At 36.7% G+C, this 25022-nt stretch overlaps 1 protein-coding gene across 8 annotated transcripts in view; it reads right to left on the reverse strand.

Moving 5' to 3' along the window:
- The window catches only part of il34 (interleukin 34), a 78638-nt gene that overhangs the window by 29677 nt on the left and 23939 nt on the right, over nt 1–25022 (reverse strand). For 5 of the 8 annotated variants that reach the window (XM_058088171.1, XM_058088172.1, XM_058088166.1 and 2 more), the window contains 2 exons: nt 16360–16597; nt 8803–9068 (listed from right to left, as the gene is read on the reverse strand). In XM_058088171.1, coding sequence (XP_057944154.1) covers nt 8803–8848 — 46 coding nt within the window. In that variant the 5' untranslated portion in view covers nt 8849–9068; nt 16360–16597. Of the gene's footprint in view, nt 1–8802; nt 9069–15528; nt 15564–16300; nt 16598–25022 lie in introns of those variants that run through there. The other 3 variants (XM_058088167.1, XM_058088173.1, XM_058088170.1) reach the window with 3 other exon arrangements.

A 25022-nucleotide genomic window follows, 5' to 3' on the forward strand; every position in this document is an offset into this window, starting at 1 on the left:
AGGTGAGAACTACTTGCCCGAACTTGCCCCATGTAAAATGAAAAGACTGCCATAATGATGATATGTCATTTTTTGTGGCATCACATGAGAATCTCAAATAAATAAAATAATATAATAAATAATACCTTACACATGGTAGTCGTAGTAAGCAGTGATATTTATAAGTTGTGCACCACAATGAAACATTATTGAATAGACACATTTGTGTACTAGTAAAGTGTTTTTAATCCAGAAAAAAAAGCTCAATGGTCAAACAATAATTTGTGAAGCAAAGGTGATAAAAATCCACAGAGAAATGGAAGCGCTAGATTTTGTAGCTTGTGTAAAATCAGCACTTGGTATTGGATCTAATGGGTGGTGTTTCATTGTGACCACTTCAAATTGTCACAGCAATGTGATTCACTCACCTGTGCCATCGTTTGATTTGCTAACCGCTAATAAAATACTTGTTTAGGAGGCACTGCTTCATCACTTTTTGCTGTTTTCCTTCAGAATTAGACCATGTTGGCAGCGACGCCATGACGGATGTTTTCCTAGTAAAACGATCGCTGATTGGTTGATCACGAACAAGAACGGGTGTGGGTAAAACACGGATTGTGGATTACGGACCACGGTCTAAATCAGGGGTCAGCAACCTACGGCTCCAGAGCCGCATGTGGCTCTTCAGCCTCTTTGTTGTGGCTCCCTTTGCAATGCTCAAATATTTGTTTTAACACCCAAATGAGGAAAATATGCATCTTTGTAATTACTTTTGAAAAAAATGGGACTTTCTGTGAGACCGTATACTAGCAAGAGTACTTGATCAACTCCGCTTTTTCTCCTCTGAACTACTTTGATACCCCAAAATTCCCTCCAAATCTGGCAGTCAATCAAAATCTTGGGAGACTCGCAATTTGCTCTGGATGTGAGCATGTTGCTACACATTTCTTGCACGGGGAGAACATGCAAACTCCACACAGAGATAGCCGAGGGTGGGATTGAACTCGGGTCTCCAAGCTGTGAGGTCTGCGCGCTAATCACTCGACCGCTATGCAGCCCCAATATTCTGCTGTTAAATTATGTTTCACGGCTCCATTCTATTTTTCTTCAGTGAGCGAGGGGGTAAAATGTCTCTTTTGATAGTAAAGGTTGCCGACCCCTGGTCTAAATAAACGATTCTGATTGGTCCATTTCAAGATTTGCAAGGATTGCTTTGCAAATTACCATCGGAATTACGCAGTCCGTGTTTTACCAACACCCAACAAGAACCGCTTTAAAAAAAAACTCTTGGCAGTACGACATGCTAAAGTACACTTGCCCGACGGGAATAACACTGATTGGATTTACTTGCCCCAATTTTGTTTTAACTTGCCCCGGGCCATCGGTACATCGTTATTGTCGAGCCCTGCAATAACTGGAAAAACTTGAAACTTTTGACCAGTCGTGTAGTTCACACACAAATCATGTAGAAAGTCTTCCAGGCAGGCGGTGTTGCCAAACCGCATTTCTGAAAAGCTACCTGTTTTAAATGATGTGTGGTGTCAATGCGTCGGTTTTCGGAGGTTCCCTAAGCCAAGACTTGACGTGATATCTGTGGCACAGATGTCTATCAGGTTTAGGGTCTTTTCATTGGAAGACTTTATCAAAAGCACATGGCCGTCCTTCAAAAGATATATAATTCTGGGACAGAATGTAGGACATATTATATTGGTATGTATCGTATATTGGTTCCAGACCCCAACATAAGTGGATTTTATTACTTATTACCTAAATCAGGGGTCTCAAACATGCGGCCCGCGGGCCAAATGTGGCACGCATGACACTACTTTGAGGCCCCCGCCTTGATATGAAAGTTTAATGTTAGTGCGCCCCGCGCAAGTTTGATATGGATGCTAGTATCTATTCAGATTTTTCAACATTTTTTTTCCAAAAATCCCAAATTTCCACAAATGTTTTCCCATCGAAAATGAATGCGCCATTTTTCCCAAACTTCCCAACCGATTCAAAGCATTCCATGATGAAAACATTCCACACATCCAGGGCTTTAAATTGCTGTATGGTATCATGTACCCAGAAAAAAAATTATTACGTTTGATTCATGTTCATGTTAAAGGTTAAATAACTGTTAATAGTTATCCTCCCTATCCGTGTGGAAGTGGTAAGTTTTTTGGGCGATTTAAGTTGAAAGGAAATAACTTGAAGGCTACCGTTTAGGTCGCCAGCGCGCTAGTTTGCGAGTTAGCATGTGGCTAAAGACCCTGCAGTTGCGCAAAAAAAATTATTACGTTTTGATTAATGTTCATGTTAAAGGTTAAATAACTGTTAATAGTTATCCTCCCTATCTGTGTGGAAGTGGTAAGTTTTTTGGCGATTTAAGTTGAAAGGAAATAACTTGAAGGCTACCGTTTAGGTCGCTAGCGCGCTAGTTTGCGAGTTAGCATGTGTCTCAAGACCCTGCAGTTGCGCAAAAAAAATTATTACGTTTTGATTAATGTTCATGTTAAAGGTTAAATAACTGTTAATAGTTATCCTCCCTATCCGTGTGGAAGTGGTAAGTTTTTTGGCGATTTAAGTTGAAAGGAAATAACTTGAAGGCTACCGTTTAGGTCGCTAGCGCGCTAGTTTGCGAGTTAGCATGTGTCTCAAGACCCTGCAGTTGCGCAAAAAAAATTATTACGTTTTGATTAATGTTCATGTTAAAGGTTAAATAACTGTTAATAGTTATCCTCCCTATCTGTGTGGAAGTGGTAAGTTTTTTGGCTATTTAAGTTGAAAGGAAATAACTTGAAGGCTACCGTTTAGGTCGCTAGCACGCTAGTTTGCGAGTTAGCATGTGTCTCAAGACCCCGCAGTTGCGCAAAAAAAATTATTACATTTTGATTAATGTTCATGTTAAAGGTTAAATAACTGTTAATAGTTATCCTCCCTATCCGTGTGGAAGTGGTAAGTTTTTTGGCGATTTAAGTTGAAAGGAAATAACTTGAAGGCTACCGTTTAGGTCGCCAGCGCGCTAGTTTGCGAGTTAGCATGTGGCTAAAGACCCTGCAGTTGCGCAAAAAAAATTATTACGTTTTGATTAATGTTCATGTTAAAGGTTAAATAACTGTTAATAGTTATCCTCCCTATCCGTGTGGAAGTGGTAAGTTTTTTGGCGATATAAGTTGAAAGGAAATAACTTGAAGGCTACCGTTTAGGTCGCTAGCGCGCTAGTTTGCGAGTTAGCATGTGTCTCAAGACCCTGCAGTTGCGCAAAAACAATTATTACGTTTTGATTAATGTTCATGTTAAAGGTTAAATAACTGTTAATAGTTATCCTCCCTATCCGTGTGGAAGTGGTAAGTTTTTTGGCGATTTAAGTTGAAAGGAAATAACTTGAAGGCTACCGTTTAGGTCGCTAGCGCGCTAGTTTGCGAGTTAGCATGTGTCTCAAGACCCTGCAGTTGCGCAAAAAAAATTATTACGTTTTGATTAATGTTCATGTTAAAGGTTAAATAACTGTTAATAGTTATCCTCCCTATCTGTGTGGAAGTGGTAAGTTTTTTGGCTATTTAAGTTGAAAGGAAATAACTTGAAGGCTACCGTTTAGGTCGCTAGCGCGCTAGTTTGCGAGTTAGCATGTGTCTCAAGACCCTGCAGTTGCGCAAAAACAATTATTACGTTTTGATTAATGTTCATGTTAAAGGTTAAATAACTGTTAATAGTTATCCTCCCTATCCGTGTGGAAGTGGTAAGTTTTTTGGCTATTTAAGTTGAAAGGAAATAACTTGAAGGCTACCGTTTAGGTCGCTAGCGCGCTAGTTTGCGAGTTAGCATGTGGCTAAAGACCCTGCAGTTGCGCAATATGTTGTAAATAAAAAGTATAAATGTGACTATAGTCGTGTTTTGTCATGTCTACAGGGCTCTAATAATGCTTTGTTCATTTTAATCTGAAAAAAATAATTTGTCTACTCTCCAACTATATTTTATTATTATTATTATTATATTTATTTATTACTGATTGATTGATTTTCTTTATTCTTGATTTGTTTATTTATTTTTCATCTTATTTTGTGTAGAAAAATAAAAAGATATTTAAGAACAGTGGAATATTTTATTAGAGATTTAATTGTAGAAAATCGTAACCAAAGTGAAGTTTTTTTTAATTTTTTTGTTTTTAATAAATGCGTTTTTTTTTGGTTTTTTTGGAAAACCTGATGCGGCCCAGTCTCACCCAGACCCAAGCTCCAGTGCCCCCCCCCCCCCCCCCTTCCCAAGTAAATTGAGTTTGAGACCCCTGCCCTTAAAGACATCAGAGAAGCACAAGACCATCCATCAATTTTCTCATAGTGTTACGGTCACAGGAAGCTGGAGTCAATCCCGGTTTACATCACATGAAAGGCGGACTCCGCCCAGGAATGGTCGGCAGTCAATCACATAATGCATAGAGCGATAGATAGAAAGAGAGAGAGAAAGAGAGAGCGAGAGAGACGCCATTCAAACTCGTGTTGACTGTCACATAGCCGGAACTTAACATTGTCGCTATCCTCAGTCCTGAAAATCAACATTTGTAGCCATGTGTATCACCGTTGAACAAAGAAGAGGGAATTGGACACACATATACGCATCTATACGGATATCTGCAAAGGTTGGAATTTTAATATGGATTTATGATTCATCAAAAAAAGCTAAACTTGGACATACCAGTGAAACCTCTGACAGAGACGGTGAATTTTATTTGCACACATGCCGTCGATCACACGCCGTTAAATATTCAGACAAAATCATTCCCGTGTGTTATCATGAGACTTTGGAGTTCAGGGAAGCTTTTCCTGGAGGATAACCCGGAGAGGAACCCAAAAATTACTGTTTTTTTTGTTGTTTTTTTTTAACTTTGCTGCTTCATTATTCATTTTTGTGATCACTGTGAAAATTACTTGTTTTTCCAGTATATAAAATCGTCAAAGTGAACGTTTGGCTTAAAACAGGGGTCTCAAACACGCGGCCCGCGCGCCATATGTGGCCCGCAGGACACTACTTTGAGGCCCCCGCCTTGATATGAAAGTTTAAGTTTGACATGGATGCTGTATGGTATCATGTACCCAGAAAAAATTATTCAGTTTGATTAATGTTCATGTTAAAGGTTAAATAACTGTTAATAGTTATCCTCACTATCCGTGTGGAAGTGGTAATTTTTGGGCGATTTAAGTTGAAAGGAAATAACTTGAAGGCTATCGTTTAGGTCGCTGGTTGTCTAGTTTGCGAGTTAGCATGTGTCTCAAGACCCTGCAGTTGCGCAATATGTTGTAAATTAAAAAAAGTATAAATGTTTTAATCTGAAAAAAATATTAAAATTAAATAAAAATTTAATCTGAAAAAAATATTAAAATTAAATAAAAATTAAAATTATTTGCCGTTTTATTATTATTATTATATTTATTTATTACTGATTGATTGATTTTCTTTTTTCTCATTACCGAAAAAACCTGCTCACAGAGATATGTGCTTCCAAATATACTGTCGGGGTAACCTGGCACGAGATTCCCATATGTGGTCGAGCCAGCTGCGGAACATTTTCCCTTCAAATCCAAGTCACATCGCAAGTCTATCATTTCAAGTTGGATGTTGCCGGGCAGATTAGAGAGATTCACGGTGAATAAAACTCCTGTAACAGTCATGGGAAATTGGCATTGGCATTGTTTAAAGTCAATAAAAAATAATAATAATAATAATAACAATAATATTAAAATAAAGAAATAAATAAGTAAATAAATAAAAATTTAATGAATAATTAAATTATTAAATTAAAATTATTAAAAAATTAATAAATAAATGGGTTGGTTGCAATAAAATTATTAGTTACAGCCTTGAAAATTAAGGATAATAAATGTAAAATTATCTGCCATTTTTCAGCAATTTTTATTATTATTATTCCATGTTTTATGTCTAAATTTTTTAGACCGATTCAAGCATCAAATCGTTCAGCTCATTCTGGAATAGTGCGCCAGTATCTATTCAGATTTTTCAAAAATTTTTCCAAAAAATCCCAAATTTCCACAAATGTTTTCCCATCGAAAATGAACGCGCCATTTTTCCAAACTTCCCAACCAATTCAAACCATTCCATGATGAAAACATTCCTCACATGCTGGCTGCAAACTAACATTCCAAACATTCCAACCTTTCATGAGATTCCCATTTTTCCTTTGATCTAAATAGTAAATTCCTTTGATCTAATTACTCTTAACCACGTCAACATTTTTCTAACAATTCAGGCGCATTTCAGACATTAAGGCTAGCTATGTTTCGCATTTAAAATAATCCAATGTTTCCCAAAATTCCCACTTTTCCACAAAACGGATTACCTCTTAAGTAATACTACTACTACTACTACTACGACGACTACATTTCTCAACAGATTCCAATCGTTCCGACACATTCTTGCTCCAGACTGTCCTCACATTGCAATCATCTTGTTCCAATTAAAATTCCAATTCAACAACCCGTGGGGGTGGAGCCAATTACATTCAAATTCCAAAGCATAAAATGTAAAAAAAAAAAAAAAGAATGAAATGTAATAAAATGTTAAAAAATAAAAATAGACACAATTCATGAGTCATTTATGGATATAAATGAAGTGTGTTAACTTTCTATTAAAACGGTCATGCATGGGGTGATGCTTGATCGTTGTGGGAATCGAACTCATAACCTCATGGCAGGCTGGATGTGGTAGAAAAACAGAAGAAAACCAGTGTGCACTGCATAGAACCTTTAAGTACAGGAACAAATGCTAACAAATCCTGATTGTGTGCCATGGTGATAAGAAGTATGTGATGTAAAGGTCCTGCAGGGGGGGGTTACAGGAAAGTGTTTTTTTTATAGGGGGGGGGTCGTAAAGAGACCAAGAGGTTGTGTAAGCTAGGTGATTATCTTCTTTGTTCAACAAGGGGAGAAGAGAAATGAGCTTAATGCTAATTTTGATATTTTTTTATCGATGTTTTTCATTTTGATGTCAACATGTCAGATTTTTTTTTGATTGATTCATGTCTTTTTTTTTTGTACTTTTGTTTCTGTAATGTGATGCGAGAGAATAAAAGGTCACAAATGGTGGACTCGTAATGTAATGTTTTGTTACAGAGAACATTACTTAAAGTATTGGGTTTGTTATACAATCATAAAGTATTTCATAGACTAAAAAAAAAAAACTAGATCGAAATGTCCTAACCCTGAGCTATGTTTATATTTAACTTCTACCATAAGTAGAGTGTTTTTTCCACAATTCCGACATGGAGAATGTATCATCGGGAATATACAGTAGGTGGTTTGAACGATGGAGTACAATAGCTAAGTTGTGCTTTGTTGACATATCGTACAAGGAAGTTGAAAACTAGCGTATTGCTGTAAATGCAAAACCTTAAACTGTACATTACTGTACTAATTTTCCGAATTTTTTTTCTCCCAAAATGTACCTTCCCCCCCTCCCCCCACAGAAAATCTCTCTCGGAAATAATTTACAAAAACACAATACAGCATGTATGTACTACTAGTACAAAACCCCCGATTTGAAATACTAGCGAAACGTACTGTATAGATCAGGGGTGGGCAAACTTTTTGACTCGCGGGCCGCATTGATATAACAAAATTTCCGGGGGGGGGGGGGGGGCAGACTATATATTTTACACGTAACAGTCCACCTGGTATTATTGTATCTGTAAAATTGTCATGCAATCTGCTATTATTATTTATTATTTTATATTTATATTTAAATATTTTAAAAATAATAAAATATTATAATAATTAAAATAAAATTAAAATAATTATTATTATAGTATTATTATGTAAAATATGCAAATATAACAATATTATTATATATAATTCATATAATAATTAGCATTAATATAATAAATATAATAATCATAATAGTTATAATAATAATATAATAATTATTATTTTAATTTTTATTATTATTATGTGTTTGTGTCTCTTTTTTCAGGAGCACTTTGTAAACAACAGACCATGTCAAACAACGAAATTGATACAACCATCAAAAGGTTGGCTCAGGCCATGATGCCAGGTTGTATGTTGTAAGATTGGGCGGGCCGTATTCAAACACTTGGCGGGCCGGATGTGGCCCCCGGGCCGTAGTTTGCCCACCCCTGGTATAGACTGAACTTGAAACTGAATCCAGGAAAAAATGCAACAGAGCGCATACAATCCAATTCAAGAGAAACCCTCTCGGGAACCCGGGGGACACGCCTCCCGGTCGGGAATGGTCACTCTCTGTCGCCGTGGACGCGATCCATCGTCGACATAGCCTGGCGTTCTGATCGTGGGTTGGGATCAGCCCGTACGATTGGCTATATCAATCAGATGTTGCTCACGTGATGACGCCGTTCACTGGACTAACAATACTGGCCTTTACAAAGACCCTCCAAAACCAATCCTCAAATGATTCATACGCATATCGAGTATTGCGCAATGTGTACTTGGTGCACAACGTGACAACTCATCATTATGTCACCTCCTCTAGCAGTAACTAACAATACAACAAAAACATTTATTATGGATATGTCATTTTTTTTTATGAAAAACACCTCAGGGGGTTCTGGGGTTTTAATAAAATGGTCCTTTTGTTTGAAATACCAAAGCGATGATTAGAAGAAGTGTTCCAAAAGACATTTGACTAATGTTTTCTACTGAGATCAGAATGTAACGACCAAGTTGTTCTTTCGGGTATGCAATGGTAGGCGGCACAAATGGTAAACAATGGTAAACAATGGTAAACAAAGCCAACATCAAGCTACCAACAACCACTAATATGATTAGAACTGATGAAGAAGCATCTTACCCAAAAGGCCTCCCAGCAGGCGGACTGAGGCGGACCACTGGACCATACTCTTGGTTTTAATTCCTCAGCTCCAGAGTGCTTGAAAGTCGAAGCTCTAATTTATCGCATATATGGACGCTCGATGGACGGCGGCGGGGGCTGCAACCCAGCGTACGTTCAGCGCCAAAAACATGGATGGCGAGAAATCAAGTCATTGTAATTCTGGAACATTCTGGCAGCCGCAAATTCTTTTGGTTGTCTCGTCAACTTCCTTTGTTGTGAGCAATCTGAAAAAGTAGACAGGAAAAAGGAATTAGCAACAAATCATACAGCATTGACGCAGATATCCTGTATGAATGTAGGATCCAGCTTCCAACTAAAAGTTATTTTAACTCGTTCAATGCCAATGCCATTGTGGAGGATTTGGACTGATCTTTCAGTGCATATTGAATATTGTGTTCTAGGGTGATATTCAAAATAGCAAAATAAAGATTAGACTCTCATATTTCATCACGCGGCCCAAATGTGGCCCGCAGGACACTACTTTGAGGCCCCCCGCCTTGATATGAAAGTTTAATGTTAAAGTTTGATATGGATTACTTGTTTTTTCCAGTATATAAAATCGTCAAAGTGAACGTTTGGCTTAAAACAGGGGTCTCAAACATGCGGCCCGCGGGCCAAATGTGGCCCGCAGGACACTAATTTGAGGCCCCCCGCCTTGATATGAAAGTTTAATGTTAAAGTTTGATATGGATTACTTGTTTTTTCCGGTATATAAAATCGTCAAAGTGAACGTTTGGCTTAAAACAGGGGTCTCAAACACGCGGCCCGCGGGCCAAATGTGGCCCGCAGGACACTAATTTGAGACCCCCCGCCTTGATATGAAAGTTTAAGTTTGATATGGATGCTGTATGGTATCATGTACCCAGAAAAAAATTATTAAGTTTTAATTAATGTTCATGTTAAAGGTTAAATAACTGTTAATAGTTATCCTCCCTATCCGTGTGGAAGTGGTAAGTTTTTGGCGATTTAAGTTTAAAGGAAATAACTCGAAGGCTACCGTTTAGGTCGCTAGCGCGCTAGTTTGCGAGTTAGCATGTGTCTCAAGACGATGCAGTTGCGCAATATGTTGTAAATAAAGAGTATAAATGTGACTATAGTCGTGTTTTGTCATGTCTACAGGGCTCTAATAATGCTTTGGTAATTTTAATCTGAAAAAAATAATTTGTCTACCCACCAACTATATTTTATTATTATTATTATTATTTTATTTATTTATTTATTACTGATTGATTGATTTTCTTTATTCTTGATTTGTTTATTTATTTTTCATCTTATTTTGTGTAGAAAAATAAAAAGTAAGATATTTGAGAACAGTGGAATGTTTTATCAGAGCTTTTATTGTAGAAAATCGGAACCAAAGCGAAGTTTTTTTAATTTTTTTGTTTTTAATAAATGCGTTTTTTTTGTTTTTTTTTTGAAAACCTAATTTGGAATTTCCTCTCTCTCTCGATTATGGCAAATAATGGCATTATTCCATTTCATTTCATTTGACAGTTATTGCAAAGTACAGGACTAGCTAGCCTCTTGCCAGACTTGTGATGGAGATCAATTAACAGTTGAGAGATAGTTGGACGTGCTGTCAAAACAAAACCTGCAGGAAACTTGGCGGAGGATGTCCATGGCTGGAAAATATCGAGTAAATATTCGACAGGGGTATGCAAAGTCTTGCTTGCCAAGGTGACACAAGGTCACATACCATAAGAACTTTAACGGAGCACACCAATAGTTGTTTTTGTATTATTTACAGTACGTTGGTAGTCACAAGGTGCCTTTGAATGCTATCTACCTGGACGGTTACTGTACACCACTTCCCTTTAAAGTGAAACAATTGAAAATAAAAAATAAAAAAAATTAAAAAAAATTAAAAAAAATTAAAAAAATTTTTTAAAAAAATTTAAAAAATTTTTTAAAAATAAAAATTAAAAATAAAAAAAAATAAAAAATTAAAAATGTAATAAAAATAAAGTGAAACAATTAATCATGAATCAGTGATTAATCAATCATCTGCAACTATTCTGGTATCTGATTCATTTGTGTTTTTTAGACAAAACATCATATTCCCACACATGGACCGAACCACCAACTAGCGTAGGGGTTGGCAAACTTTCGCATCAAAAGAGCCATCCTGGAACGTTCCCACCAAAATAAAACCCACCTGGCGCCAAATAAAAACCAACCTTATTGGTTGCGCCTTCCAAAAAAATGCTCCCAGTTGCAAATACAAAGCCATACCTCGCTAGTAGAAATACTTTAAATGTGTAATGTACTGGATTTATATACAGTATTTATATACTGTATGTATAAATTTCTGAACAAAAAAAAAAAAAAGCTAAAAGAGTTCCCATGACTCTGAAAATAAACTCGGCGCTAACATGTTTACTGATGTTTATCAGTAAATGTTTACAATGAGAAACATCTTGGTTAGCATAGCGTAGCCCAAGAGAACTATTCATTGGCAGGTTTATTTATATACTGGATAAATTCCATTTGTTAACCTTGCGATGGCACGCAAACGCACATGAAGGCACCGCACCGAAAATACTTCATCTCATCTGGAAGACATATTACTGGATTACTAACACTCTTTCTCTGGAGACAATGAAGAAATTGTTTCAATTTGTGATTGATTGATTGATTGATTGATTGATTGATTGATTGATTGATTCCTGGCAGCCCCCGCCCCCCGCCCCCCACCCCCAAGGTATGGTCTACCCTTGTATACCTCGTTTATTGCAGCAAATCTAAGGTCTGAAAACTGTTTTGTGATGTCAATGTGTCACACTTTTATTATTTTGGAGAAGCCCAACTGAAATCAAGGGTGTTCAAAGTGCGGCCCCGGAGCCATTTGCGGCCGGCTGTTTTTTTTTTTTTTTTTTTTTTTTTATTCGGCCCGCACATTCTAAAAATAGAATTACACAAGAAAAAATATTTTGAAGAGAAAAAAATGAGGGAGTGGTTAGCTAGCAGGCCTCACAGCTAGGACACCGGAGTTCGATTCCACCCTCGGCTATCTCTGTGTGGAGTTTGCGTGTTCTCCCCGTGCATGCGTGGGTTTTCTCCGGGTACTCCGGTGTCCTACCACATTCCAAAAAACACGCTAGCTTGATTAGCTTCGACTCCAAATTGTCCATAGGTATGAATGTGAGTGTGAATGGTTGTTTGTCTATATGTGCCCTGTGATTGGCTGGCCACCAGTCCAGAGTGGACCCCGCCTCCCGCCCGAAGACAGCTGGGATAGGCTCCAGCACCCCTCGTGAGGATAAGCAGTAGAAAAATAATGAATGATACTAGAATACTAGAAAAAAACAGTAAAAGAAATTTAACAAAATTAGCTGACAACCAGGTGTACCCCACCTCTCACCCAAAGTCAGCTGGGATAGGCTCCAGCATACCTGCCACCCTATTGAGGATTAGCGGCATAGAAAGTGGGTGTATTCCTTTCCAAGTACGACAAGTTACTGTCCATAGTAGTGACAGTGTTCTGTGGTATTTTGTTCGGCTTTTGAAACTAAATTCTACTTTGAAATATCAATAGAACACACAGACGCAGACGCAAATGGCCCCCCGGCCACTCTTTGGACACCCCTGAATTAGAAGATATAGGCACATAAACTAAGAAAGTGGGGTCGTTATCACGCCAGCAATGCTTAACGACTTCCTGCACGGCCCAAAAGGCAAAAGGTGTGAAGACATCACCATTCATACTAAATTTGTCCTTTCTTCTCATAAAATGTCCACTTGTTTTTTTTTGTTTTTTTTTTGCCATTGCAGTGTTTTTTAAAAATAGTTTTATTCTTAAATTCTTTTTTTTAGAATATGCCACAAAAAAAAAAGAAGTGGGCAGCAAATGGCACCCGGGCCACACTTTGGACACCCTTGCTGTAAATTAACCGATACTGAAGGAGTTGTCAGGGCGGTATTAAAAAGGCACGGTGTCGGCCGCCATGCCGACGACACGGCAGCATTTGATTGTTAGCAGCTCGTTAAGTAAAACGAGTCACTTGAGGACAATAAAAAAAACAAAACATCTTAGCCAAACAAGCTAAGCTAACTTAATATAACAGTCTTAAAGTCAGTGTGTAGAAAAGTTCTGCTTAGGAAAATCTAAGGAGGCCCCCGCTGTTCGATGTTCTGACACACTAATCAACTATAATTCACCACCAATCACCTCCCAAAATAACCACTTCCACACAAATCTACTACACATGATTAATTTTGGCGTGAAATGCAAGTGGGAAAGTGTTATAAGTGAAAACGATAGCCTGGAATGTTTTACAAACGTTAGTTTAACGCTGGCATGCTAAAAAAAAAAGTGGGCAGCAAATGGCACCCGCGCCACATTTTGGACACCCTTGCTGTAAAATAACCGATACTGAAATGAAAAGGCATGGTAGTGTGAGATCTTGAGCACGACGGCGGCATTTGATTATTAGCAGCTCGTTAAGTAAAACGAGTCACTTGAGGACAATAAAAAAAAAAACATCTTAGCCAAACAAGCTAAGCTAACTTAATATGACAAACTTCAAGTCAGTGTGCAGAAAAGTTCTGCTTGGGAAAATCAAAGGAGGCCCCCCGCCATTTGATGTTCTCCTGACACACTAATCAACTATAATTCACCACCAATCACCTCCCAAAATAACCACTTCCACACAAATCTACTGCACATGATTCATTTTGGCGTGAAATGTAAGTGGGAAAGTGTTATAAGTGAAAACGATAGCCTGGAATGTTTTACAAACGTTAGTTTAACGCTGGCATGCTAAAAAAAAAAGTGGGCAGCAAATGGCACCCGGTCCACACTTTGGACACCCTTGCTGTAAAATAACCGATACTGAAATGAAAAGGCATGGTAGTGTGAAATCTTGAGCACGACGGCGGCATTTGATTATTAGCAGCTCGTTAAGTAAAACGAGTCACTTGAGGACAATAAAAAAACAAAACATCTTAGCCAAACAAGCTAAGCTAACTTAATATAACAGTCTTAAAGTCAGTGTGTAGAAAAGTTCTGCTTAGGAAAATCTAAGGAGGCCCCCGCCGTTCGATGTTCTGACACACTAATCAACTATAATTCACCACCAATCACCTCCCAAAATAACCACTTCCACACAAATCTACTACACATGATTAATTTTGGCGTGAAATGCAAGTGGGAAAGTGTTATAAGTGAAAACGATAGCCTGGAATGTTTTACAAACGTTAGTTTAACCCTGGCTTGCAAAAAAAAGTGGGCAGCAAATGGCACCCGGGCCACACTTTGGACACCCTTGCTGTAAAATAACCGATACTGAAATGAAAAGGCACGGTGTTGGCCGCCATGTGAGATCTTGAGCACGACAGCAGCATTTGATTATTAGCAGCTCGTTAAGTAAAACGAGTCACTTGAGGACAATAAAAAAAAACATCTTAGCCAAACAAGCTAAGCTAACTTAATACAACAGTCTTAAAGTCAGTGTGTAGAAAAGTTCTGCTTGGGAAAATCTAAGGAGGCCCCCGCTGTTCGATGTTCTGACACACTAATCAACTATAATTCACCACCAATCACCTCCCAAAATAACCACTTCCACACAAATCTAGTACACATGATTAATTTTGGCGTGAAATGCAAGTGGGAAAGTGTTATAAGTGAAAACGATAGCCTGGAATGTTTTACAAACGTTAGTTTAACGCTGGCATGCTAAAAAAAAAAGTGGGCAGCAAATGGCACCCGCGCCACATTTTGGACACCCTTGCTGTAAAATAACCGATACTGAAACGAAAAGGCACGGGGTCAGCCGCCATGTGAGATCTTGAGCACGACGGCAGCATTTGATTATTAGCAGCTCGTTAAGTAAAACGAGTCACTTGAGGACAATAAAAAAAAACATCTTATAGCCAAATAAGCTAAGCTAACTTCAAGTCAGTGTGCAGAAAAGTTCTGCTTAGGAAAATCTAAGGAGGCCCCCGCTGTTCGATGTTCTCCGGTGGGACGCTCTCCTGACACACTAATCAACTATAATTCACCACCAATCACCTCCCAAAATAACCACTTCCACACAAATCTATACTGCACATGATTAATTTTGGCATGTGGGAAAGTGTTATAAGTGAAAACGACAGCTTGAAATGTTTTACAAACGTTAGTTTAACCCTGGCTTGCAAACCTAAAACACATGCGCCTGAACGCAGCATAGGCAAGAAAGGTTAAAAGCGGGCTAATCACATGCCAAGCTCAATCTCAGCTGGATGTGATTTACTGTCAAATGACTTTGGATGGTCCAATTCCGGCTAAGTCCTAACCAAGTCTAGCACTACCTTGTGCCACTGACACAGACGTCAATATGGCGCTACCGCCCCCCCCCATCCATCTGAGCGTAGGGGTCAGAGCGTTTAGCGCCCTTGGGGCAGCTGTCCGGCCCAGACAGCTAGCGCCTCCGTGACCCCGAGAGGTCCCAACCTCGCCCGAGCTTTCACTCCGTCAATTACAGCTTAGACCGCGGCTGGGAAAATAAAATATACTGCTTTCCTTTGAAGCGGGGGAATATATTTGTTAACCCCTCGTCTGCCATACACATTTATCACCCTGGCGGGGTGTTACCCTCAAGTTTAGTTTGGCCGAGAGCTTTGATACTTCTCGAATATTCACTGTGTTGACGTGGCTTCCGAAAAAGTACAATTCCCGTTCATCCGATATTACCCGCTCCTCACCTTGCCCTCCCTTACCATCCAGCCGTGTATCTTCTCGCGCGTTTAGCATCACTAGGATGGCGAGGGTATGCTGGAGACTACCCCAGAAGCACATTTCGACAACCAATCAGCAACACTCACATTTATACTGGTCGCCAGTTTTTCGGAATTTTCGGAAAACGGAGTACCTGGAGAAACACACACACACTAAACAAGCCCAAACACAATAACCAATATCAATCCATGTCCACTTCAGGGTCTGCATGTTATTTTCAACCTCCAACAGTGAAAACAGCACAATAAGCATGAAAGCTGATGTTTTATATAAAAATACAACTTTCATACAGAAAGACATTAAACATTAGAGTATCACGATAAAGAATTACTGTAATTAATTATAAATAATAATACAATTAATGCTTTAATTTTGACATCGCCAGTTAAAACTCCCAACCAAGCCAGCTGTGCGCGCGCACGCTCACGTGAAGTCCATTTTTTATGCTAGGTTTTAGCTTCAAGTCAAACAAATTATCGTCGCTAATGTTTACGCAAACAAATAAAGTCTTATAATGTGAAGTAGTGTAAAATCGCAACAAAAAGTGCGCAAACTCCTGTCTAGTTTGTTCTTGTGGGGGTCTTTTAATGACATTTTAACCCGTTCACTGAATAGTGGGTGCTACTGCTAGCAATAGCATGTAATATATGTATTATATATTCCATATACAACTTATAACTAGTTTAATATTAGTATTTAATATAATAAAATATTTAATAAAGACAAACGGCACCTGACCGGCTCGCTGCGTCGCCGTGATGGAAGAGACAAAAATATCCAAGCAGTCTCCAACGCACCTTTACGGTATAAACTTCGTCCTTTGGATGCTTCAAATTGGAATCCTTTCTCCGGTGAGATGTCAAGAAAAAGGCTGAAGGTGTCACGAAGGGGAGTCCATCACTAGCGGCGTCCATACAGGCAGGCAGGCTATGCTCCTCTGTCGCTAGTATGAATGACTGGGAAGACCAGCGAGCAACAGGTTGTCTTTCCCTGCCACGTCAAGCTGCCGTCATAAGTACACACAATTCCGGTCTGCTGTCAAAATAAAAGTACAATCAACGTTGCATTCTGTTAAAATGACACCGGGAAACCCTCACTTTCAGACAAACAATAGTATAAATCTCAAATATTTACATTTGTTCCTGTTTTTAAATAATAATAATAATAATAATAACAATAATAATACATTTTTGTACTTGAAGGTGCTTTTAATTTATAGGGTCTTCCTGTCATCCTCCAGAGGTGACCTAATCACAGGTCTAAACTGCACCAGGTTCACCTACTTTTATTCACTGTGCTTTTTATGAAATCTAACTGCATGTATATTCACATTCATTTACAAGCAGAGCGTCAAATGGGCTTTTACTTTGAAAGTGTCACCGGATATGTCACGCTGTTTCAACACACCAGCTTCACGTGTTCTCCCATTCACACTCTTATGCTCCATATTGGCTTTTCCTGTTGGTGTTTTTTCCATCTAGGACTTTGGTTTCAAAGCTTTGCCCCAGCCCCGGGGGGGCGCAAACACGGCCGTAACCCGAACCTAAAGCTAAAACTCAACCCTGAACCACCTTACTTCCTGTCTGCTCGCCGCTCAGCTCGCTTACGGAACACATTTATAGCATCGCTTCCATCCTGCTTGCCTCTGCATCTGCCGGAGTCGACTATATTCTGTAAAAGGAATATAAAAATGAATATAGGGGTGTTAGTTCATGTTTAGAGGGCTCTGATAATGTTTAATATAGCATTTAGAAGTTTGTTAACACGTTTCTTCGGCTCTAACTATAAAAGTATTAGGTATAAAAATAAGAAAATTATGTAAATTCAACCAGAGGATTATTCTACTGTACATACGGTGAAATTAAATTAGACAAGCGAGAACCAAAACTCCGCGTCACTGGGTGTCACTGCATGATGAGTTGACGGGGGAAAGCCCGTGTGCGAATCAGCAACATTGACCTGCTTGGTTAAACGCAAAAGGGAATTTTCTGTGATTACGCTTATTGTGGTTTTCCTACAGAACGGTTCAAATGAGTCGGGTTTATTAAAAAAAAAAAAAAAAAAACACACACGCACACACACAAAATAGCATGTTGGCCACATAGTCCAATTCCAAAAAGATGCTAATAATTAATTAGCAACTCCAAATTGTCCATAGGTATGAATGAGAGTGTGAATGGTTGTTTGTCTATATGTGCCCTGGGATTGGCTGGCCACCAGTCCAGGGTGTAACCCCGCCTCTCGCTTGAAGTCAGCTGGGATAGGCTCCAGCATATCCGTGACCCTTGTGAGGATAAGTGGCATAGAAAATGTTTGGATGTATGGTCTATTTATGATGAAATATTTCAAAAACAATTCAATAGAATTCTAAGGCTAATATTTGTTGATGTAGACAATCTTACATTATGACATAAATTTATGAAAATGTGTAAAAGACCACTTCCTGTATCCAATCATGCTGTCAGGCAAAAAGCCCAAATAAAGTTAAGACAAAAAACATTTTTTTTTTTTTTTTAAGAAAAAGGCCAGAAAATACATATTTTTCTTTGATGGTTTGAATATCAAATATCAATGGAAAAACATAAGTCTTAGCCTTCAGCTCAATAAATAATAAGAAAGAATGAAATAGTTCATAGGGCTGCACGGCGGGGGTCTTAAGCCCGTCCAAAATGTTCTTAAGCCCCCCTAAATAATTTGATATTTTTTAATTGATTTTTAAAATATTTTTTATTGTTTTTAATTGATTTTTAAAATATTTGTTATTGTTTTTAATAGATTTTTAAAATATTTTTTAGTGTTTTTAATTGATTTTTAAAATATTTTTTAGTGTTTTTAATTGATTTTTAAAATATTTTTTAGTGTTTTTAATAGATTTTTAAAATATTTTTTAGTGTTTTTAATTGTTTTTTAAAATATTTTTTAGTGTTTTTAATTGATTTTTAAATTTTTTTTAGTGTTTTTAATAGATTTTTAAAATATTTTTTAGTGTTTTTAATAGATTTTTAAAATATTTTTTAGTGTTAATAGATTTTTAAAATATTTTTTTGTTTTTAATTGATTTTTTAAATATTTTTTAGTGTTTTTAATTGATTTTTTTTAATATTTTTTTGTGTTTTTAATTGATTTTTAAAATATTTAGTTTTTAAATTTTTTTTGTTTTTAATAAATGCATTTTTTTTGTTTTTGTTTTTTTGTTCTTGTTATTAAATTTCTGCACTACTGGTGCGAAATGCGTATGACAAATACCGTATTCAATGAGTTAGCGAACACGATGAAACCACGATGCGACAAGGTTTCGGTCCCTAGGAGTCTTCCATTTATCAACACCATCGGAGGCGCATCGGCTCAGTCAATAGCAAGACGTAATTAGCCATCCAAAAAACCCGACTGACCTAGAACGCTTGGATTAAATATTCAATAACGATGTTACGAAACCAATTGAATCTACTAATGAAATAAGCAAAGAATCCAGACGATCGTTTAGCATCAGATTATCGATTATTAAAAGATCCTACTGTAATGACTTAATAGGAAATCTACGAATTCCGATCAAAATTTGGATCCGTGAGGCTTGTTTACTTTTGAAATAAATTAAGCTAGCTTAAGCTAGAACCAAACCGAAACGGGTTTAGGTTGAGTATGAATGGAGTCTAATAGACTGTGCGAGTATCAGTATGGCTATCTTGAAGTAAAAAAAAAAACAATGCTACGTAAACATAGTCTTTAGCCAAGGAGCTAAGTACTGCGTAGGGAACAAGCTAGCGTTCATATAAAATGCAACTAAAACCATTCGCTCCGTTTCTAACGTTGTATACATCCGAACGCATGTGTTGGCCTCGGGGGCCCGGATAACAACCTTATGGGAAAGGAAAGCTAAATGCTACTTGTCTTTTTAACAACGAGTACAGACGCCCCGCAGAACAATGTAGAAAATCCGCCTGCCGAGGGTTTAAGTCCGCCGCAACGGCTCTTATCTCAGTGAGAAGTTGTCTGGGATCATCTTAAGATACGCTTTATGTGCTTCCGACGTGCATTAAAGGAAAAAAAAAAAAACATCAAAGCCCGCAATGTTGACGACCTTACGCTTCGCCGACCGTGCTTTTTCTGCAGTCTTTGAAGGCACCATTGTTATGTTTTGTGAGAATATTTGTCAGGCTACTAAAGTCGATACGACAACAACATCCGCAGGGAAGTGAACACAAGGTCAAAAATGGCGTTCCGTAAGTGGATCATTTTGTTGATTTGACTTATTTGACTCGCTTTCTAGATCCTCCAGAACCAGCACCTGTTCCAGCTGTAAATGAACGATACTGGGGACAATCGCAATGTGACAAATCGGATTGGCCAAGTAAATAAAGACGCAACATGCGTTCAAGAAGAGTATAGTTAACACAATGGAAAAGCCAGCAGTTCAAGAAATGCTCCAAATGTTTTATAGACTAAGAAAATACATCATAAACGCTAATGAAAGTTAACAAATACGTCAACAATGATATCATTTTGTGTTAATTTGTTTTTAAAACGTTGTTCAACTCTCGAGTGGTTAGCACGCAGGTCTCACAGCTAGAGACCCGGGTTCGATTCCACTCTCGGCTATCTGTGAGTGGAATTTGCATGTTCTCCCCGTGCATGCCGGGTACTCCGGCATACATGCTAGGTTAATTAGCTTCGACTCCAAAACGTCCATAGGTATGAATGTGAGTGTGAATGGTTGTTTGTCTATATGTGCCCTGTGATTGGCCGGCCACCAGTCCAGGGTGTACCCCGCCTCTTGAACGAAGTGGTAGACTACTACTACTACTACTACTAGTAGTAAGCTAGTATTAGCCTGCTTATTGGCTTGCTTATTAGCCTGCTTTAGCTCTATAATATACAATTTGTCAGAGATTATTTTTTTTGTAAAAATAAATAAATAAATAAAAAAATCTATGAAAAAAAAAATCAATAAAAAATATCAAATTATTTAGGGGTACTTAAGATTTTAAAATAGGCCTAATTACGCCACTGGCTCTTAGAAGTAAAAAAAAAACAAAAAAAAACATGCTAGGTTAATTAGCATCTCCAAATTGTCCATAGGTATGAATGTGAGTGTGAATGGTTGTTTGTCTATATGTGCCCTGTGATTGGCTGGCCACCAGTCCAGGGTGTACCCCGCCTCTCGAATGAAGACAGCTGGGATAGGCTCCAGCACCCCCTGCGACCCTGCGACAATTTGTCAGAGATTATTTTTTTTGTAAAAAAATTAAAAAAAATAAAAAAATCTATGAAAAAAAAATACAAAATATAAAATTATTTAGGGGGGCTTAAGAACATTTTAAAATAGGCCTAATGACACCACTGGCTCTTAGAAGTAAAAAAAAAAAAACATGCTAGGTTAATTAGCATCTCCAAATTGTCCATAGGTATGAATGTGAGTGTGAATGGTTGTTTGTCTATATGTGCCCTGTGATTGGCTGGCCACCAGTCCAGGGTGGACCCCGCGTCTCGAACGAAGACAGCTGGGATCGGCTCCAGCACCCCTGCGACAATTTGTCAGAGATTTTTTTTTTTTGTAAATTTTTTTTAAAAAATTAAAAAAAAATCTATGAAAAAAAAAAAAATATAAAATTATTTAGGGGTACTTAAGAACATTTTAAAATAGGCCAAATGACGCAAATGGCTCTTAGAAGTAAAAAAAAAAAAACATGCTAGGTTAATTAGCATCTCCATATTGTCCATAGGTATGAATGTCAGTGTGAATGGTTGTTTGTCTATATGTGCCCTGTGATTGGCTGTACCCCGCCTCTCGAACGAAGACAGCTGGGATAGGCTCCAGCACCCCCTGCGACAATTTGTCAGAGATTTTTTTTTTTGTAAAAAAAATTTAAAAAATTAAAAAATCTATGAAAAAAAAAATCAATAAAAAACATAAAATTATTTAGGGGGGCTTAAGACATTTTAAAATAGGCCTAATGACGCCACTGGTTCTTAGAAGTAAAAAAAAAAAAAAGAAAAAAAAAACATGCTAGGTTAATTAGCATCTCCAAATTGTCCATAGGTATGAATGTGAGTGTGAATGGTTGTTTGTCTATATGTGCCCTGTGATTGGTTGGCCACCAGTCCAGGGTGTACCCCGCCTCTCAAAGTATCCTTAGTCAAGTCTTTGAGGTGAAGGACGAGTTAGCAAGCACATGGAAGTAGCAGTAAAAAAACATCGTTGGAGCTCATCGTTGTGGTAGCAGAGCCACTAATGAGATGATGAGATGGAAATGAGCGGCCATTAATGTTATTAGCTTCTCATGCATTCCTGGTTGGTCCCAAATAACTTCAGAGCCTTTTACTTGGTTTCTGTGTGCCGGGCTTTGACCTTGTCAGGGTCTGGTTTTTGTCTGCCTACGGGACTAATTTGCCTCATTTTGGACTTAACCTTGCGGCCTCGGAGCTATTTGTGTCACTTTGGATGTAAATTGATGTTTTATCGTTGTTCATTGAAGAAGAGAAGAAGAAGAAAATCGTAAATGTCACAACTGGAGAGGAAGATGGAATTCAGAAGGACTTTGCTTTTACTGAACTGTTTTTTTTTTTTTCCAGGAATGTGTTGTTGCTCTTTGGTGTCACTACGGGACAGAAAAAACGCTTGATTGCTAAAGCTAAAGCTAAATTCTGTTTATTATTTCAGGCAAAAAATTAATTAAAAGAAAACTTATAGTGTATCGTGCAAAAGCCTTGGGACTTTATTCTTTTAATGATACTTTCCGTCAGGACAAGGGTCTCCAACCGCCGGGCCGGGGACCGATACCGGTACGTGGCGCTACCATTTGCTACCGGCCCCGCACAAAAATAATAAATAATTTATGAACGACTCACTGTCTCCCATCACACCCACATGGAATCATCTCGAATCATCTCGTTTTTTAACTTAAAATTTGTTTTTATCCCCGTCGTGTTATTTTATATTTTTATATTATTATTATTTTTATATTTTATATCTAAACAGACTCCCAAAGCCATCACTGCAATGAACAATCATAAATGAACATTACTTATTTTTGCACTAATAAAACATATACCTCACTGTTATGTAATAATAATAATAATAATAATACATAAAAAATAAATGAATAAAAATTAAAAAAATAAAAATGAACCATCATAAATGAACATACTTATTTTTGCACTACTAAAACACACACCTCACTGTTATGAAATAACAATAATAATAATAATAATAATAATAATAATACGTAAAAAATTAAAATTAAAATTAAAAAACATAAATGAACATTACTTATTTTTGCACTAATAAAACATACACCTCACTGTTATGTAATAACAACAACAATAATAATAATAACACATAAAAAAATTAAAATTAAAAAATTAAAAATGAACCATCATAAATGAACATACTTATTTTTGCACTACTAAAACACACACCTAACTGTTATGAAATAACAAAATTAATAATAATAATAATAATACGTAAAAAATTAAAATAAAAATTAAAATAAAAAAACATAAATGAACATTACTTATTTTTGCACTAATAAAACATACACCTCACTGTTATGTAATAACAACAACAATAATAATAATAATACATAAAAAAAATTAAAATTAAAAATGAACCATCATAAATGAACATACTTATTTTTGCACTACTAAAACACACACCTCACTGTTATGTAATAACAATAATAATAATAATAATACATAAAAAAATACAAAAAAATAAAAAAAGAACCATCATAAATGAACATACTTATTTTTGCACTACTAAAACACACACCTAACTGTTATGTAATAATAATAATAATAATAATAATAATAATAATAATACATTTTATTTGTATAGTGCTTTTCAAAATACTCAAAGACACTTAACAGAAAATAGAGTACAATTCTACATTTTGTTACTGTATAGGTTATTGTTTTTCATGTACATACGTATATTTACACTTATTTTATATTTACACCTGCCACTTTTATATTTATATTGTTATTCCTTGTTTTATTTTTATCCTTTTCATTATTTTTAGTTTTACCTTCTACAAAATGCACTGAAATTTCCTTATATGTAATATATGTAATAATATCATTGTAATGACAATAAAGATTCTGATTTGCTGTATTTTTCTGCCAAAAAAAGACCTGAATCACATCGGTCCGTGGTGCGAAAAAAGGTTTCGAACCCCAGCGTCAGGACACAGAAGTACACAAGAACACATCCACTTACCAGGATTGCATTCTTTTTAGACTTTGACTCATTCTAGAATTGTGTTTGTCATCCTGCATGAGTCAGGAAGTAGCTAGCTATGTAACAGATGGCCTTCCGTATAGTCCCGCAAAAATTGACATAATTCATAACAGATGAATGATGAGAAGAAATACAAGAATCCAAAAAAGCGAGTGCGTACATTACTTTTTTTTGTTTGAGAAATACTCTGGCTTCCTTCCCAGCGAATAATATGGTAGGCTCCGCGCACCACAAATCGATGCATTTGGCCTTGTAACGTACAACAAGTGGACTTTGCCAAGCGGCCCTCAAAGGGATGTTTTTCCGCCATTTTTTTTAATGTATGTATTTATTTGACTTTATGTTTTTTAAGTTACCGCGCCTCCTCTGATGTCTGACGCACACTAAATAAAATAAAAAAAATAAAAAAACAACTAAATAAAGTCCAAGTCAGAACATTGGGAACTAGTATTATTAAGGACACAAAATTGATTCATGTTAAAAAACACGAAAAAGCCTTTTTTTTTTTTCCACACGCAAACCAAATTATTCCCCCTTCTGTTTATTCTTTTACTGATACAAGGGTCTCCAACCGCCGGGCCAGGGACCGATACCGGTCCGTGGCGCTACCCGCACAAAAATAATAAATAATTTATGAACGACTCACTGTCTCCCATCACACCCACATGGAATCATCTCGTTTAGACGAAGCTAGCGCTTAACTTTAACTTAAAATTTGTTTTTATCCCCGTCGTGTTATTTTATATTTTTATATTATTATTTTTATATTTTATATCTAAACAGACTCCCAAAGCCATCACTGCAATGAACAATCAGAAATGAACATTACTTATTTTTGTACTAATAAAACATATACCTCACTGTTATGTAATAATAATAATAATAATACATAAAAAAAATAAATAAAAATTAAAAATGAACCATCATAAATGAACATACTTATTTTTGCACTACTAAAACACACACCTCACTGTTATGAAATAACAATAATAATAATAATAAAAATAATAATACGTAAAAAATTAAAATTAAAATTAAAATTAAAAAAAAACAAATGAACGTACTTATTTTTGCACTACTAAAACATACACCTCACTGTTATGTAATAACAATAATAATACATAAAAAATAAATAAATAAAAATAAAAAAATAACCATCATAAATAAACACATATTTTTGTACTACTAAAACACACACCTAACTGTATGTATGTAATAACAATA

The sequence above is a fragment of the Doryrhamphus excisus genome, chromosome 11, assembly GCF_030265055.1.
Source record: "Doryrhamphus excisus isolate RoL2022-K1 chromosome 11, RoL_Dexc_1.0, whole genome shotgun sequence".
NCBI lineage: Eukaryota > Metazoa > Chordata > Actinopteri > Syngnathiformes > Syngnathidae > Doryrhamphus > Doryrhamphus excisus.